Below are 18,880 nucleotides of genomic sequence, written 5' to 3'. Positions count from 1 at the left end.
TCCAGGCCAAGTCCCCAATAAATAAAGGGAGGACTCACGCATAGAGAGCCCTTCAATGCGAACCCCCGCCTCCTCCAGATTGCAAGATGGTGTTCAACAGCTCTACAAACCTGTGAGCATACTCACAGATGCATACATTACAACAGGAGCAGTGTATTTAGCGACTCCACTTCACTCAGGAGGTCATCACAGAACTCTACCACCTCTTGGAACCAGACCTGCAGCCTCAGAAGAGGGCAACGATGGCATTGCCAGTGGCCCTCTAGATGACCGTGGCTCTGAATTTTTTCGCTAGCGGATCCTTCCAGGCTAGAACAGGCGACATAGCTAACATCTCACAGTTCGCCGACTAACGCTGCGTCAAGGAGGTCACAGAGGCTTCTACACTAGGAGAGGGGACTTCATTCCTCAAGTACTGTCCCCCTCTCCCTCAAATTTGCCATCACTACCTATCTCAAAGAAATAACACTTGACCCCTTGCAAACTACCACCCCACCTCCAACCTCCCTTTCCTCTTCTTCAAAGTCCTTGAACGTGTTTTCACCTCCCAAATTCGTGCCCGAGTTTCGCACAACTCCATGTTTGAATCCCTCCAATCCGGTTTCCTCGCCTGCCACAGTAGTGAAATGGCTCTCATCAAAGGCACAAATGACATCCTTTGTGATTGTGACAAAGGCAAACTATCCCTCCTCATCCTTTTTGACTTGTCTGCAGCCTTTGACATGGTTGACCACTCCATCGTTCTCCAGTGCCCCTCCACCATCATTCAGCTGGTTGGGACTGCACTCGCCTGGTTCCATTCTTATCTATCTAATCATAATCATAGCCAGAGAATCACCTGCAACGGCTTCTCTTCCCACTCTTGCATCGTTACCTCTGGTGTCCCCCAAGGATCTATCCTTGACCCCCTCCTATTTCTCATCTACATGTTGCCCCTCGGCGACACCATCCGAAAACACAGTGTCAGTTTCCACATGTACGCTGATGACACCCAGCTCTACCTCACTACCACTTCTCTTGACCCCGTCACGGTCTCTAAATTGTCAGACTGCTTGTCCGACATCCAATTCTGGATGAGCGAAAATTTTTTCGATTAAACATTGGGAAGATCGAAGCCATTGTTTTCGTTCCCCGGCACAAACTCTGTTCCCAAGCCACTGACTCCATCCCTCTCCCCAACTTCTGTCTGAGGCTGAACCACACTGCACACAACCTTGGTGTCATATTTCACCCTTAAATGAGCTTTCGACCACATATCCTCAATATAACTAAAACCGCATATTTCCACCTCCGTAGCATCACCCATCTCCGCCCTGGCCTCAGCTCATCCGCTGCTGAAATCATCATCCGTGCCTTTGTTACCTCTAGACTTGAGTATTCCAACGCACTATTGGATGGCCTCCCACATTCTACTCTATGTAAACTTGAGGTGATCCAAAATTCGGCTGCCCATGTCCTAACTTGCACCAAGTCCTGCTCACCCATCACCCCTGTGTTCGCTGACCTACATTTGCTCCCGGTTAAGCAATGCCTCGATTTCAAGATTCTCATGCTTGTTTCCAATATCTCCATGGCCTCGCCCCTCCTTAACTCTGTAATCTCCTTCAGCCCCACAACCCCCCGAAATGTCTGCCCTCTAATTCTGTCCTCCTGAGCATCCTTGATTATAATCGCTCAACTATGCCTTCTGTTGCCCAGGCCCTAAGCTCTGAAATTCCCTCCCTAAACCTCTCCACCTCTCTACCTCTCTTTCCTTAAAGTAAGGCGTTCCTTAAAACCTACCTCTGACCAAGCATTTGGTCACCTGCCTAATCTCTCCTTATGTGACTCAGTGTCAAATGTTTTGGCTCATAATACTCCTGTGAAGCACCGTGGGACATTTTACTACATTAAAGGTGCTATATAAATACAAGTTGTTGTTGTTGTTCATTGTCTTCTCTCTAAACAGAGAGAAGCAGGAGGAGCGTGCAAGTGGCTTTGCCAGGATAGCAGACTTCCCCGTGGTGCAGGGCGCCTTCGACTGCACACACGTGGCTTTGCAGGCGCCGTATCTCAATGCTGAGATGTACCATAACTGCAAAGGCTACCACTCACTTAATGTGCAGTTAGTGTGCGACCACACCCAGAATGCCTGCTATCCTGGCAGCAGACATGATGCATTCATCCTGCGCTAGTTTGTTGTGCCACCAATCTTCCAGCCCCATCAAAGTTCTCATCTGAGTCCTCTGCAGCAGAGCACATGGGCGACCTGGCCCTTCAGGGAGCTAGCACCTGCACTACTCTTTCCCCCTGCCCTGGCTGCAGCCTACTTGTGCTCAGTGACTCATCATATGCAGATCCCACCTCTATTCTACCCTCTAAAGTACGCGCAGTGCCAATATCTGAGCAGGTGCCTGAGAGTGTCAGATCGAGTGACCGTGTCTCTTCTTCTCCATCACTTTCCTCTTCCTGTACTGGCTCGCCAGGCTGGCGTTCTTGGGTACCTGAAAGAAAATAGCTACAAGGGTACAGTTGTGGTGAGGGGAAAGGGGGGAAGCAAGATGTGCATGCTTACACCATCAACAGTTTGAAAGTGAGAAGAGATTGCGGGATGATGGGGAAGTGGGATGAGCACACCGTGATCTTGAACAGTTTGCGTCTCGCCACTCGCCATGGCCTTAGTAATGGTCCCAACAGTGATGTCGAGCACTGTCTCCTCCACCTGGGTATGCAGGCTTGCCCATCTGCTGCCGGTTAGCTGCTGCTGCATGTGATTATGAGCCACCTTCCCCTGCAAGAGAAAAGGAAGTTTGTCAGTGAGTGTGGTGCAATGTGTTTGTGTGATGTGCCTGTCATGGTTGAATAGCTGGCAGTGTGCACAAGGTGCGCGATGTGGGTATGAGGCTTGTAGCTGTGGTAAGTGTGTGAGGGTGAGATGAAACTATGAATGTGAGGTATGAGTCGTGATTGATAGGAATTATTGGTAGGTGAGTGATGGGGGTGGTGCATGGAGCAGTGTGTGAGGCGAGTGGTGCAGTTGATGGGAAACGTTTTTTTTAAGATGTTTTCACTGACCTTGAACACTCGTGTGAGGTCATTGAACTTCTTTCAGCACTGGATCTAGATCCTCGGGGCAAGACTGTAAGCAACGACCGCTGCAGCTATCTGCATCATAGCGCCAACCCTCTTCTCGATCTTCCTCGCTGCACTGATGCAGTTATAAAAGCAGATGAATCGCTGCAATGCTCCACCTCACACTCGACAAGCTCCTCGCTGAAATGGAAATAAACTACAGAACCAGTGGGAACCTGTTCAACCTTCGCCATTTCCAGGCCAGATACAAGACCGTCCCAACCTCCGTTGAGCTACAGTACCAGGACGACGCATGCGTCTGCCCACATTCAGAGACTGAACTCCAAGTCTTAGTCAGCATCTTCACTGAGGCATACGAAAGCATGGGCCTTACACTAAACATCCAAAAGACAAAGGTCCTCCACCAACCTGACCCCGCCGAACAACACTGCCCCCCTAGTCATCACGATCCCTGGACAACGTGGACCTCTTTCCATACCTTGGGAGCCTATTATCAGCAAGGGCAGACATCGGCGATGAGGTTCAACACCGCCTCCATTGCACCAGCGCAGCATTTGGCTGCCTGAGGAAGAGAGTGTTCGAAGACCAGGCCCTCAAATCTGCCACCAAGCTCATGGTCTACAGGGCTGTAGTGATACCCGCCCTCCTGTATGGCTCAGAGACGTCGACCATATACAGTAGACATCTCAAATCGCTGGAGAAATACCACCAACGATGTCTCCACAAGATCCTGCAAATCCCCTGGGAGGACAGATACACCAACGTCAGCGTCCTCGATTAGGCCAGCATCGAAGCACTTACCACTCTCGACCAGCTCCGTTGGGCGGGCCACATTGTTCGCATGCCTGACATAAGACTCCCAAAGCAAGCGGTCTACTTGGAACTCCTACATGGCAAGCGAGCCCCAGGTGGGCAGAAGAAACATTTCAAGGACACCCTCAAAGCCTCCTTGATAAAATGCAACATCCCCACCGACACCTGGGAGTCCCTGGCCAAAGACCGCCCTAAGTGGAGGAGGTGCATCTGGGAGGGCGCTGAGCACCTCAAGTTTCGTCGCCGCGAACATGTAGAAAACAAGTGCAGGCAGTGGAAGGAGCGTGCAGCAAACCAGTCCCACCCACCCTTTCCTTCAACGACTGAGTCCCACCTGTGACAGAGATTGTAATTCCTGAATTGGACTGTTCAGTCACCTAAGAACTCACTTTTGGAGTGGAAGCAAGTCTTCCTCGATTTCGAGGGACTGCCTATGATGATGATGAAATCCGCTCCCACTGTGTGTCTAGAAAGCCTACTGGCCCCCAGTGGGTAGAGGATCTGTCTCCTCCTTTCTACCATCTGCACGAAGGCCTCTAGTGCTGGGCCGAGAATCTTGATGCCCTTTCTCTGCCCCGTTGAGCCATTATTCACTCACTGTTGCTTTCACAAGCAGTTCCAGCAGTGAATTCTTAGGTGACTGAACAGTCCAATTCAGGAATTACAATCTCTGTCACAAGTGGGAGAGGTGCAGACTGCCGTTAAGAACTGGCTTTACATAGAGCAAGCCTCGCACGAACTTCAGCCGCCTACTGAACGCTCAACCACTCAGCATCATGCTTAATGTGGCAATCACAGTAATTAGCAGGCAGCACGGAGGTCCAATTTTTAGCCCAAAGATTTGCATTTATACAGTACCTTTCATAACCTCAGGATGTCCCAAAGCAGTTTACAGCCAATTAAGTACTTTTGAAGCATAGTCACTGATGTAGTAGGAAACACGCTAGAAAATTTGTGCACAGCAAGCTCCAACAAACAGCAATATGATAATGACCAGATAATCTGCATTAAATGAGAATTTTTCCAATTTTTAAACACAGTTACAAGGGCACTAACATTTCCTGTGTGCACTTTCTTGGAGGTCAGTGGCATTGCAACTAATGTTCAACTGACCAGCAACTCAACACATCTGCAATAATGCTGCATGATCAATTGCAAAATTCTTAATAGGTACATTAGAGATACAAAGAATTCACAACGATTATGTCTAGCTGTGGAATGTGCAAATTTGAGCAATGTGTAGCAAGACCAGCTTCATGTGATAATAGATGGTGTCAAAGAAAGATGAAATGTCCTGTGCAGTTTTGAAGAGCACACTGTGAAAAAACACATGTTCCAGCAGGGGGACATTATAGGAGGGGGGAAAGCTGACTGTGAATACAATGCCTGACACTCTGCACGTGGAAGAGTGTTCAGAAGACAGTGTCCAATTTGAAAAAAATTGTCAATGAAAAAGACTATCAATTATCTTACACCTCTTTATATGGATATCCAAGGATGTATCAGCTGTGTTCACCTAACAAGTTTCACAAATGGTATTGTTAACCCAAAACCATCCATTAGACTGCTGGAATTGAAACACAAATGAAAACTAAGGAGCATGACAGAAGTATTACAACAGGCTATAAAAGACAGCCAAGCCAAGCAAAGTGGCAGCTGATAATGATTGCTCACCAATCTCTTTATACACATATAAAATTGGAAATCTTAAAGTATTCATCTGCTTTTCTAACTGCAGCTAGCAAGGTAATTTACATTTTGTTCCACTGTGCTTTTATAGACCCACCCACACACAAGGGCTCACATCTTTCCATTATCTCTGCAAAATTTACTCTTGTGATCCATATTTATCTCTCTCCTCTAACAGACATTTTGGAGAAAAGACTGATTGTGCCATGCAACAAGCGAAACTCCTCACCTATTATGAAGTCATAATGGAGTTCATGTGCTGATTAAAGATGTGCAATAAATGTCACCCTGATAGCTTCACCCACAGACAGTGAACAAATAAAAAATCCTTTCAAACCGCCGCCATCATCCCACTCCTCAAAAATCCCACGTTAGCCCCGCTGTCCGTGCGAACTATCCTCCCATTTCCAACCTCCTTTTGCTCGCTAAGGTCCTTGAAGGTGTTGTCACCTCTCGGATCCATGCTAACCAATTGCACAACTCCCAGCAAAACGGCCATACCAAAGTCACGAATAACACAGGAGCCAGACAATTTCCAGCCCTCCCACAAGCGATGAGCTGCAGTACGGCACCCATTTGTGCTTGCTCCTTGCCGGCTGCATTCAAATGAGGCCCACATTACAAGAAGAATGAATAAACTTGCAGAATTGGCATATAATTGGTGAATTAATTTCAACACAGATAAGTATAGGTATAAGATTTTGATAAGAAAAATAAGGAGGTCACATATTACTTGGAAAATAAGAATCTAAATGGGGCAGAAGAGCAAAGGGATCTGGGAGTACAAATCACTAAAAGCAGAGATGCAGGTTAATAAGGTCATAAAAATGCAAACCAATCACTAGGGTTTATTTCTAGAGGGGTAGAATTGAAAAGTAGGGAAGTTATGTTAAACTTGTGTCGAATCTTGGTTAGACCACACTTGAAGTACTGTGATCAGTTCTGGTGACTATTATAAAAAGGATATAGAGGCACTGGAGAGGATGCAAAAAAGATTTACAATGATGATACCAGAAATGTGAGATTATACCTATCAGGAAACGATGAACAGGCTCGGTCTCTTTTCTCATGAAAAGAGAAGTTTGAGGGGTGACCTAATAGCGGTCTTCAAAATTATGAAATATTTTTATAGAAAGTGTTTCCACTTGTGGGGAAGAGCAACTAGAGACCATCAATATAAGATAGTCACCAAGAAATCAATTGGGGAATTCAAAAGACACAGCTTTACCCAGAGAATGGTAAGAATGTGGAACTCACCACCACACGGAGTGGTTGAGGCATCGATGCATTTAAGGGGAGGCTAGATAAGCATATGAGGGAGAAGGGAACAGAGGGTTATGTGGATAGCGTTAGATGAGGACGGACGGGAGGGGGCTCGAGTGGAGCATAGATGCCAGCATGGACTGGTTGGGCCGAACAGCCTGTTTCTGTGCTGCACATTCTATGTAATCCTATGTAGCTTTGGACGGTCAGGGTAGCTGCTTGGCCAATTTCACATCCGTTTTGGAGCGGAAGTTTAAAAAACCTGCACACCCCAAGATGCTTTTTCAAAGTATGCAGGTTAACAATTCTGTAAAACAGGAAAAGAATGTCATATGAATTATATCTTTTTTGACATTGGAACATTTGCAGAAACAAGGAACTGTCAGCCTCTCTCTCCCCTCCACCCCTCTTTCACACCACCACTCTCTGGCCCCTCGCTCTTTCTGACTTGCTGTCAGATTTATACATTTTCTGATGTTTGCAGACCTTTTATTTTGTATTCTATAATCAGTATACTGTCATGTTTTCGCTCTTTCTCACTCAGACACACATTGGAACAGCCTCTTTTTAAAAAAAAATACAATTAATTTTATTACCATTAAACTTTTGAGATTTGTTCTCTTGTTTCTCAAATGTTTTTGAAGAAAAGCTCGTAAGCAAAAATATGATGAAGCTGAAGAAAAATATTGCATTAGTGCAGCTGAATGAATGGTACCGATACAAAAACAATGAAGTAGATAAGTTATTAATAAATGTGGACAGAGGAATTTATAATGAAAAAAGTTGATACGAGGGGAGATTTTCCTGAGCCTTGGCGCAAACTCACTGGATCATCGTGTCGGAGAAAATTGTGCAAAATTCAGGCAGGTCAAAGTGCATGTCTGTAAAGGAATCTGGCGATTTTCTTTCCATTTAAATTAATTGAGTGAAAATCAGTCATATTTCTTTGCCGGCATGCACTCCAACCCATCCAATTTTCCAATACTTGCTGCGCTCAGGTGATTCAGACCAGAAAAATCATCCTTAAATGTGTGACAGCAGGAAGTCAAGTGGTAAGGAGCGGACACAGGATTTTTGATACAGATAGATAGGACTCACTAAATGCAATTTTTTTAAAGGTGAGATTGAGTGTTGATATATTTTCTCCTCATACCATTTAATTGTCTCTCCATGATCTATAATGTTCCTAGTGAGGAAAATAGACTCCAGCCCTGTTCCAGGTTTCCATCAAAGGTGTGCTGAAATCAGTTACTAGATGTGCATGAAAATAACCCACGGTAGCTCTTCCATTAATTTATGTCCTTCATTTTAGGAAGTGCTCAGCACTAGCCCAGAGTGACACATCAGAAACATATACATGGAGATTCACAGCAGTTTCTCTTATTGAACCACTCTATGATGCAGTATATTGAAGATCCAATATGTAATGTAACTATGTCATCTTGACTAGAACAAGATTTCATGCAGAAGAGAAAGTTACGAGTTTTAGTTGAATAATTAAGTTGCAGAATGTTTACAGATTCAAACATACAGGGCCAGAAGTCCTCAGACCTATTTTGCCAACAGAAGTGTAGCAATGCAGGCGCTGATGAACTCCCACACTTGACTGTACAGAGTATCCGAGGTCAGGGCAGGTCCATTTAATTTGGATGCCAAGGTCACTGTTGGTGTCCTCCGGAGGGCTAGGGGTGGGTCGCCAAAGCAGCACTGGTATGGCATGCTCTTGGATCTGATCATTCTCATCAAACCTGTACTGGTGTTTCCTGGTTGAGTGACCGAGCGTCTCTTTGCAGGCACTGGTTATGGAGGCCTGGAGGGCAGACCAAGCGCTGTGGTCATTCTGCATCTCGGGGTCATCAAGGCACGCCAGGTTAGCTGTGAGGTGCTGGCTGTATAGGGCTTTCTTAGCTGGGTCCTTAAGTGCTCTGGCATTGACTTTTTTGTGGCACTGCTTCTGCTGCCCCCTCCGCTTTGGAGCAATGTTGATGTCGATGATGGATCGGATTAGACGGTGGTCCGTTGAGCAGTCAATCGTCGGCTCCTGTCATGGCGCGGGTGATGCGCACATCCTTGCGATCCCTGGCTCGGACGATAACATAGTCGAGCAGGTGCCAGTGCTTGGAGCGAGGGTGTTACCATGATGCCTTGTATTTATCCCTCTGGGGGAACAAGGTGTTGGTGATAACAAGTTCGTGCTCTAGACATTTTGTCAGGAGTAGGGGACCACTGGAGTTGGCTCTCCCTGCCCCCTCCCTGCCAATCACGCCCCTCCCCACCAGAGGTCTGTGTCCTTGCCAACCCTGGTGTTGAAGTCACCGAGGAGGATCAGTTTGTCGACCCCGGGGATGCAGGACAGGGATTTTTCGAGGTTGCAGTAAAAACCCTCTTTGGCCTCATTAGTTGCATCGAGTGTTGGGGCGTACGCACTGATGACTGTGGTGCGCTGGTTCCGGGATAGGGTGAGTCGAAGAGTCATGAGGCATTCGTTAGCCCCGCAGGAGGAGTCTTTGAGGCGGTCAACCAGTTCGTTTTTGATGGCGAAGCTGACTCTTTGGAGGCAGCGTTCTTCCTCTGGTTTCCCTTTCCAGAAGAAGGTGTAACCTCCACCTTGTTCCTTTAGCTGGCCTTCCCCTGCCAGCCGAGTCTTGCATAGGGCGATGATGTCGATGTCAAAGCGTCTAAGTTCCCGGGCAACTATGGCAGTGCGGCGTTCCGGCCTGTCGCTGTTGGACTTGTCCATGAGGGTCCTGACGTTCCAGGTCCCGAACTTCATGTTAACGGAGTGGAAGATGCCTGTGCGTGAGTTATTTTAACGTGGGGTGGTTGTTGCACAGCAGCCACCACACGGGCTTAGCTGAGCAAGGTCTGAGAAGGCGCTGAGCACCTCGAGTCTCAACGCCGAGAGCATGCAGAAATCAAGCGCAGGCAGCGGAAAGAGCGCGCGGCAAACCAGCCCCACCCACCCCTTCCCTCAACGACTATCTGTCCCACCTGTGACAGAGACTGTGGCTCTTGTATTGGACTGTTCAGCCACCAAAGAACTCACTTCAGGAGTGGAAAGCAAGTCTTCCTCGATTCCGAGGGACTGCCTATGATGATGATAGTAGGGCATTCGTTCTGCAGCTGGTGCAGAGAGCTAAAGAGCTACCCAGTTGGCCCCATTTATAATGGGGCTTAAAAGAATAATTGAGTTGCTTTCTTATGAAAATCTAAGCCCAGGCTCCCAATGGCCCCACATCAGCTACTGAGCAGACCTGTTTCCTGGCTTCATCCCATGGTCCAGGTCATTCAGCAGTCCGGAGGCTGGGGCGGAGGAAATTCCAAACATGGGAATTTCCTCCTCTTGGGCCTCCCTGCTCTGACATCTGACATTTGGAGTTGATGGAAGTTGCTCTTGTCCCAGATCCCTGCGTAAATTGCAAGTCTAGAATCTGGGTGTAGACTCTGTTCCTGTCAGAATTGTCGCCGCTGTCAGGTTTCCTGTGCCTAATTTGTGCTGCAGCTGAGGGTTTTCAGCCCCAAGGTATTCACTTTACTTGTGTATATACAAAAAATGGCTAGTGAAAAACATACTTCAATATATTGTTATCAAAGTTATATCTTCGTTGAGGTTTTCATGACTTATAACCTGATGGTGTGACTAATTTACCAACGTAAATGAATTTTCAGCTGACTTTTGGCATGTGACTAAAATTGATTTGATAGTTGTACAGGTGTTTATATGAAAACAGTCCCTTCTCCATATTTTTAAGGTTGAAGCTTGGTTAAATCGAATAGAGGAGGCCATGCGGGAAACCGTCCGTCATCAGATTACAGAGGCTATAGCAGCTTATGAGGAAAAACCAAGAGATCAATGGATTGTTGACTATCCAGCTCAGGTGGCACTCACCAGCTCACAAATATATTGGACTACAGATGTAGGAATTGCATTTGAAAGGCTTGAGGAGGGATATGAAACAGCACTGAAAGATTATAACAAAAAACAGGTACATTATATATAACAAGATCATTGTGCCACAAGGTTGAAGTACAGTTGTTTACATTACAAATGTGAAGTGTCTGCGCACTTTATATTTTAAAAGTAAAAGGATAGTTAAATAGGGGCTAGAACCACTCAGAATGGAGGAAGTCTGTACTATTACTTGCCTGCAGACTAATGTCTTCATCAAGCAGCCTCTTTTCCTTCATCTTGACTTTCCACTTCTTAATCCCTTACCCCTTTAGTTTAGGCAAAGGATGCTGATGAGATGAGATGGCTTTTTATGGTCTTACAGAATCTGTCTAAACTTTTGTCTTAACCTCAAATATTGTTTTTCTTCTGATTAAATTTAACAAGTACCCTGTACAAATTTCCTCTCCTCTATCCGTGGATTCATCCTAGACCTATCTGAGTTTGCACCTGGACTTATAAACAGATATGCAAATTAGTTTGACTGGAGAATTGAGTCTGATTTGAATTGGGATTCTGATACATTACAAAGCATTGTGAACTAAATTAGAACTAACTTGGATAAGTGTTAGTTGAGCTGCAGTTTCCTTCAGTTAAGAGGACCAAAGCTAACATCTTTAGCACCCGTCACAAGTCCGTAACCTTGCCACCAATTCCATCCCCCTCCTTGGCCATTGTCACAGGTTGAACCAAACTGTTTGGAACCTTGCTATGCTATTTAAAATGAGTTTCCAACCCCATATGCATTTTATCACAAAGACCAGTTGCTACCACTTCCATAACATCATTTGCCTTTGGCCTCAGCTCAGCCCATCTGCAACTGAAATCTTCATCCATGCCTATATCACCTCCAAAGTTGACAATTCCAATGCTCTCTGGCTTGGTCTCCTATACATTACCGTTCATAAACATCAGCTCATTCAAAACTCTGCTGCCTGTATCCTATCCCGCGACAAGTCTGGGTTCGGCATCACCCATGCATCACCCTACATTGACTCCCGGTCCATCCAACGCCTCACATTTAAAATTCTTATCCTTATATACCAATCCCTTTATGGCCCCTCGCTTCCTTACTGCTTTAACTTTCTCTAGCCCTTCAACCCTCTGAGAGCTCTACGTTCTTTCAGCTCTGGTCTCCTCTACATTTCCTTACTCTCTTCGCCCCATCATTGGTAGCTGTGCCCTAAGCTCTGGAATTTCCTCCCTAAACATCTCCACCACTTCACCTCCCTCACTTCACTTAAGACCCTCCATACAACCCACCTTTTTGACCAAGCATTTTGTCGATCATTCTAATACTGCCTTCTTTGTCTGATTACCTTTGTGAAGTGCCCTGGGAATTTTTTCTATATTAAGGGCAGTATATAAATGCAAGTTGTTGTTGTTGACTTATAGCTGAAGAGGAAATCAACCTTGTATACTTGAAGTAGCTTCCTACCCACAGTTATTTAAGGATATCTTGGCTTTATTGTTGATTGGAATAGAGATCGATCCGAATAGATAAACATGTTGCAAGAACTATATATTGACACCAAAGTTACTATCCACTCTGTTCATATTACTAAATCTGATGGAATAACATAGCAAAAAATATTTTGGAACAAAAAGGTCGAATTTCCCCTGTTGTGCGCATCCCGTTAGCGCCTCCAGGGGGGCGTTAATGGGCAGTAAACTGTTTTTGCCTGTGTGGCGGGGGGGAGAGGCGGGGTGCGCTGCTGGCTCCTACAAGATTGCCCGGGAGTTAGCGGAAGCACGAATGTAGTAGCGCAGCGCCCCCACTGGTAGCACCCCGGGTCGCTGTACCTCTGACTATGACATCATCACCGTGTGCAGCAACACCTTTTCGCCCCATGGCAGAATTTGGCCAGCGGACTGAGAGGCCACCACGGGCAATGCCCACGTCAGCCGCACAGGTCGCGAACCGGGCCGGGGAGGTGCACTGCGCCATAAGATGCCATTTTTCTTTCCTCCCTTACCGTGCGGGCTGCTGCCCAACATTGCCGTGGGGTTTGGGCCGCGAACGTACAGCCTGGCACTCCGTTTCGGTGCCAGGCTGCGGCCATGGTACCCGTTCGTCCTGGTGGCCCAGTGGAGGCCATCAAAGGGCCTGCAGAGCTCACAGCATCTCCCCCCATTTCGCAGAAAGGCCGCGTAGCGCTGCATGATGTGCCCAGGTAGCACCCCCGATCCCGCCCCAAAAGGAAGTGGAGCGTGCGGCATTGCACTCCACTTCCTGTGAGGGGGTGCTAACCGGAATTTTGCTTCCTTGGCGGGACTTCTATGCCCGGTGCAAAATGTCCAGCCCCAGAAAGGTTACCGACCCCAACTGGGGTGATAGAGAATCTCGGCCTCAAAATGTACTCGTGACAAGAGTCAAAATTAATTTAAGACCTGATCTGAGCCATTTCAACTTTGTTCAGGAGTGCTGTAATTTTGCATAAGATTATATTAGCTATTTTTTTAATGATCTGTGTTATGTATGCAACCCGATGTAACCAGTATTATATCGCCACCAGAGGGCGTACCTGTTGAAGTCCCAAGGGATCCCAGCATCCCTTGGGAGCACTGTATATAAGTAGACCACCCATGCTGTACCAACACTCTGGAGTTAGAATAAAGGAACTAAGGTCACACTCACTCACGTCTACAGTACTCAGTTACACCACTTTTTATGATGAACATAACAACTGGTGATGAGATAATGAACCATAACGTGAAAATGCAGAGAACTGTTGGTATCCTGGAGAAATTCTCAGAAGGGGACGATTGGGAGGCCTTCGTGGAGCGACTCAACCAATACTTCGTGGCAAACGAGCTGGAAGGGGATGAGAACGCTGCCAAACGAAGGGCGATCCTCCTCACCGACTGCGGGGCAACAACCTATGGCCTCATGAAGATCTTCTTGCTCCCTTGAAACCAAAAACCAGATTGTATGAAGAACTGTATCCGCTGGTTCAGGAGCACCTAAATCCGAAGGAAAGTGTTCTGAAGGCAAGGTATAGATTTTACACATGTCAACAGTCTGAAAGCCAGGATGTGGCGAGCTACGTCGCCGAACTAAGGCATCTTGCAGGACATTGCGAATTCGATGGATTCCTGGAGCAAATGCTAAGAGACTTTTTTTGTGCTTAGCATTGGCCATGAGGTTATCCTTATTGACTGTTGAAACACCGAACCTGAGCAAAGCCATAACGATAGCCCAGGCATTTATGTCCACCGGCGATAACACCAAACAAATTTCGCATCATAAAGAGGTTTCGGCAAGTACTGTACACAAAGTAACGTTGTTTTCAGGCAGGAATGCATATGGCAGAATGTACACCCTGCAGCTGCACGACCTCAAATGACCCAGAGTCCGCCATCAAACATCAATGCGAGGCAGTTAACACCTTGTTGGCGCTGCGGAGGTGATCATCGAGCCCATCAATGCCGCTTCAAACACTATGCGTGCAAAGGCTGTGGAACAACGGGACACCTCCAGCGACTGTGCAGACGAGCTGCAAACCCTGCAAACCACCACGTTGCAGAGGCAGATCGATCCATGGCAGATCAAACTGATCTGGAGTCTCGAACCGAGGAGGCAGAAGTGTACGGGGTACACACCTTCACCACAAAATGTCCACCGATCATGTTAAAAGTCGAACTGGACGGAATTCCAGTATCCATGGAACTGGACACGGGTGAGAGTCAGTCTAGCATCAAAAAGGCCTTCGACAGGCTGTGGTGCAACAAGGCAACCTTTAGCATTGTTGTTGCCAAATTAAGTTAATCTAAGGGTTAAGTCAAGGCAGGAGAGCTCGGACACGTGTCATGCTCCTCCTGTGCTATGTGGGAACTCAGAGACACTTCCAGTGTCCCTGACGACTACATGTGCGGGAAGTGCATCCGGCTGCAGCACCTGACCGACCGCATTGCGGCACTGGAGCTGCAGGTGGATTTACTCTGGAGCATCCGCGATGCTAAGGATGTCGTGAATAGCATGTTTAGTGAGTTGGCTACACCGCAGGTAAAGGTTACACAGCCAGATAGGGGATGGGTGACCAACAGGAAGAGCAGTGGAAGGAAGGTAGTGCAGGGGTCCCCTGTGGTCATCCCCCTGCAAAACAGATACACCGCTTTGGGTACTGTTGAGGGGGATGACTCATCAGGGGAGAGCAACAGCTGCCAAGTTCATGGCAACGTGGGTGGCTCTGCTGCACAGGAGGGCAGGAAAAAGAGTGGGAGAGCTATAGTCGTAGGGAATTCTATTGTAAGGGGAATAGATAGACGTTTCTGCTGCCGCAATCGAGACTCCAGGATGGTATGTTGCCTCCCTGGTGCAAGGGTCAAGGATGTCTCGGAGCGGCTGCAGGACATTTTGAAGGGGGAGGGTGAACAGCCAGTTGTCGTGGTGCATATAGGTACCAACGAGAAAGGTAAAAAACGGGATGCAGTCCTACAAGACGAATTTAGGGAGCTTGGAGCTAAATTAAAAAGTAGGACCTCAAAAGTAGTAATCTCAGGATTGCTATCAGGGCCACGTGCTAGTCAGAGTAGGGATCGCAGGATAGCTCAGATGAATACGTGGCTTGAGGAGTGGTGCAGAAAGGAGGGATTCAAATTCCTGGGGCATTGGAACCGATTCTGGGGGAGGTGGGACCATTATACACCGAACGGTCTGCACCTGGGCAGGATCAGAACCAATGTCGGAGGGGGAGTGTTTGCTAGTGCTGTTGGAGCGGGATTAAACTAATATGGCAGGGGGATGGGAACCTATACAGGGAGACAGAGGGAAGTAGAATGGGGGCAGAAGCAAAAGATAGAAAGAAGAAAAGTAAATGTGGAGGACAAAAGTGAAGGCAAAAAGCAAAAAGGGCCACATTACAGCTAAATTCTAAAGTGGCAAAGTGTGTTAAATAGACAAGCCTGAAGGCTCTGTGCCTCAATGCAAGGAGTATTCGTAATAAGGTGGACAAATTAACTGCGCAGATAGCTGTTAACGGATATGATGTAATTGGCATCACGGAGACATGGCTCCAGGGTGACCAAGGCTGGGAACTCAACATCCAGCGGTATTCAACATTTAGAAAGGAAAAGGAGGTGGGGTGGCGTTGCTGGTTAAAGAGGAAATTAACGCAATAGTAAGGAAGGACATTAGCTTAGGTGATGTGTAATCGGTATGGGTGGAGCTACGGAATACCAAAGAGCAGAAAACGCTAGTGGGAGTTGTGTATAGACCACCAAACAGTAGTAGTGCGGTTGGGGACAGCATCAAACAAGAAATTAGGGATGCGTGCAATAAAGATACAGCAGTTATCATGGGTGACTTTAATTTACATATTGATTGGGCTAACCAAACTGGTAGCAATGCGGTGGAGGAGGATTTCCTGGAGTGTATTAGGGATGATTTTCTAGACCAATATGTCAAGGAACCAACTAGAGGGCTGGCCATCCGAGACTAGGTAATGTGTAATGAGAGAGGATTAATTAGCAATCTTGTTATGCAAGGCCCCTTGGGGAAGAGTGACCATAATATGATAGAATTCTTTATTAAGATGGAGAGTGACACAGTTAATTCAGAAACTAGGGTCCTGAACTTAAGGAAAGGTAACTTTGATGGTGTGAGACATGAATTGGCAAGAATAGACTGGCGAGTGATACTTAAAGGGTTGACGGTGGATAGGCAATGGCAAACATTTAAAGATAACATGGATCTTCAACAATTGTACATCCCTGTCTGGAGTAAAAATAAAATGGGGAAGGTGGCTCAACCGTGGCTAACAAGGGAAATTAAGGATAGTGTTAAATCCAAGGAAGAGGCAAATAAATTGGCCAGAAAAAGCAGTAAACCTGAAGACTGGGAGAATTTTATAATTCAGCAGCGGAGGACAAAGGGTTTCATTAGGAGGAGGAAAATAGAGTATGAGAGGAAGCTTGCTGGAAACATAAAAACTGACTGCAAAAGCTTCAATAGATTAAGAGAAAAAGATTAGTGAAGACAAACGTAGGTTCCTTGCAATCTGATTCAGGTGAATTTATAATGGGGAACAAAGAAATGGCGGACCAGTTAAACAAATACTTTGGTTCTGTCTTCTGGAAATACTAGGGACCGAGGGTCTAGTGAGAAGGAGGAACTGAAGGAAATCATTATTAGGTGGTAAACTGTGTTAGGGAAATTGATAGGATTGAAGGCCGATAAATCCCCGGGGCCTGATAGTCTGCATCCCAGAGTACTTAAGGAAGTGGCCCTAGAAATAGTGGATGCATTGGTGATCATTTTCCAACAGTCCATCGACTCTGGATCAGTTCCTATGGACTGGAGGGTAGCTATTGTAACACAACTTTTTAAGAAAGGGGGAAGAAAAAACAGGGAATTATAGACCGGTTAGCCTGACATCAGTAGTGGAGAAAATGTTGGAATCAATTATTAAAGATGAAATAGCAGCGCATTTGGAAAGCAGTGACAGAATTGGTCTCAGTCAGCATGGATTTATGAAAGAGAAATCATACTTGACAAGTCTGGAATTTTTTGAGGATGTAACTGGTAGAATGGACAAGGGAGAACCAGTGGATGTGGTGTATTTGGACTTTCTAAAGGTTTTTGACAAGGTCCCACACAAGAGATTGGTGTGCAAAATTAAAGTATTGATGATAATGTACTGACGTGGATAGAGAACTGGTTGGCAGACAGGAAGCAGAGAGTCGGGATAAACGGGTCCTTTTCAGAATGGCAGGCAGTGATTAGTGGGGTGCCGCAGGGCTCAGTGCTGGGACCCCAGCTATTTACAATATACATTAATGATATAGATGAAGGAATTGAGTGTAATATCTCGAAGTTTGCAGATGACACTAAGCTAGGTGGCGGTGTGAGCTGTGAGGAGGATGCTAAAAGGCTGCAGGGTGACTTGGAGAGGTTAGGTGAGTCAGCAAATGCATGGCAGATGCAATATAATGTGGATAAATGTCAGGTTATCCACTTTGCTGGCAAAAACACGAAGGCAGAATATTATGTGAATGGCGGCAGATTAGGAAAAGGGGAGGTGCAACGAGACCTGGGTGTCATGGTACATCAGTCATTGGAAGTTGGCATACAGGTACAGCAGGCGGTGAAGAAGGCAAATGGTATGTTGGCCTTCATAGCTAGGGGATTGGAGTAAAGGAGCAGGGAGGTCTTAACTGTAGTTGTACAGGGCCTTAGTGAGGCCTCACCTGGAATATTGTGTTCAGTTTTGGTCTCCTAATTTGAGGAAGGACATTCTTGCTATTGAGGGAGTGCAGCGAAGGTTCACCAGACTGATTCCTGGGATGGCAGGACTGACATATGAGGAGAGACTGGATCAACTGGGCCTGTATTCACTGGAGTTTAGAAGGATGAGAGGGGATCTCATAGAAACATATAAAATTCTGATGGGACTGGACAGGTTAGATGCAGGAAGAATGTTCCCGATGTTGGGGAAGTTCAGAACCAGGGGACATAGTCTAAGGATGGGTAAGCTATTTAGGACTGAGGTGAGGAGAAACTTCTTCACTCAGAGAGTTGTTAACCTGCGGAATTCCCTACTGCAGAGAGTTGTTGATGCCAGTTCATTGGATATATTCAAGAGGGAGTTAGATATGGCCCTTACGGCTAAAGGGATCAAGGGGTATGGAGAGAAAGCAGGAAAGGGGTACTGAAGTGAATGATCAGCCATGATCTTATTGAATGGTGGTGCAGGCTCGAAGGGCCGAATGGCCTACTCCTGCACCTATTTTCTATGTTTCTATGTTTCTAAGGCACACAGCCCCAAGCTTAGCCCCATTCATATCAAGCTGAGAACTTACACTAAAGAGCTGATCCCTGTAATCCCTGCAGCAGTAAAAGTCTCCTATGATGGAACAGTGCATGAACTCCCACTATGGATTGTACCAGGAGATGGCCCCACACTGTTTAGCAGAAGTTGGCTGGACAAAATCCACTGGAACTGGGATGACATCCAAGCGCTCTCGTCTCTCGATGATGCCTCATGTGCCCAGGTTCTGAGCAAGTTTCTGTTGTTGTTTGAGCCAGACATCGGAAGTTTCTCGGGGGCGAAGGTGCAGATCCACTTGGTTCCCGGAACACGATCCATCCACTAC

The 18,880-nt window shown here is 46.6% G+C and overlaps 1 protein-coding gene across 1 annotated transcript in view; it reads left to right on the top strand.

The window, feature by feature from the left end:
• LOC139264459 (dynein axonemal heavy chain 11-like) overlaps nucleotides 1-18,880 on the top strand; it is a 679,414-nt gene that overhangs the window by 254,710 nt on the left and 405,824 nt on the right. Inside the window, exon 30 of the mRNA XM_070880970.1 lies at nucleotides 10,590-10,823. Coding sequence (XP_070737071.1) covers nucleotides 10,590-10,823 — 234 coding nt within the window. The remainder of the gene's footprint in view (nucleotides 1-10,589; nucleotides 10,824-18,880) is intronic.

Source organism: Pristiophorus japonicus, chromosome 5 (assembly GCF_044704955.1).
Source record: "Pristiophorus japonicus isolate sPriJap1 chromosome 5, sPriJap1.hap1, whole genome shotgun sequence".
NCBI classification, from domain to species: domain Eukaryota; kingdom Metazoa; phylum Chordata; class Chondrichthyes; family Pristiophoridae; genus Pristiophorus; species Pristiophorus japonicus.
This window is presented reverse-complemented; position numbering and strand designations above follow the sequence as displayed.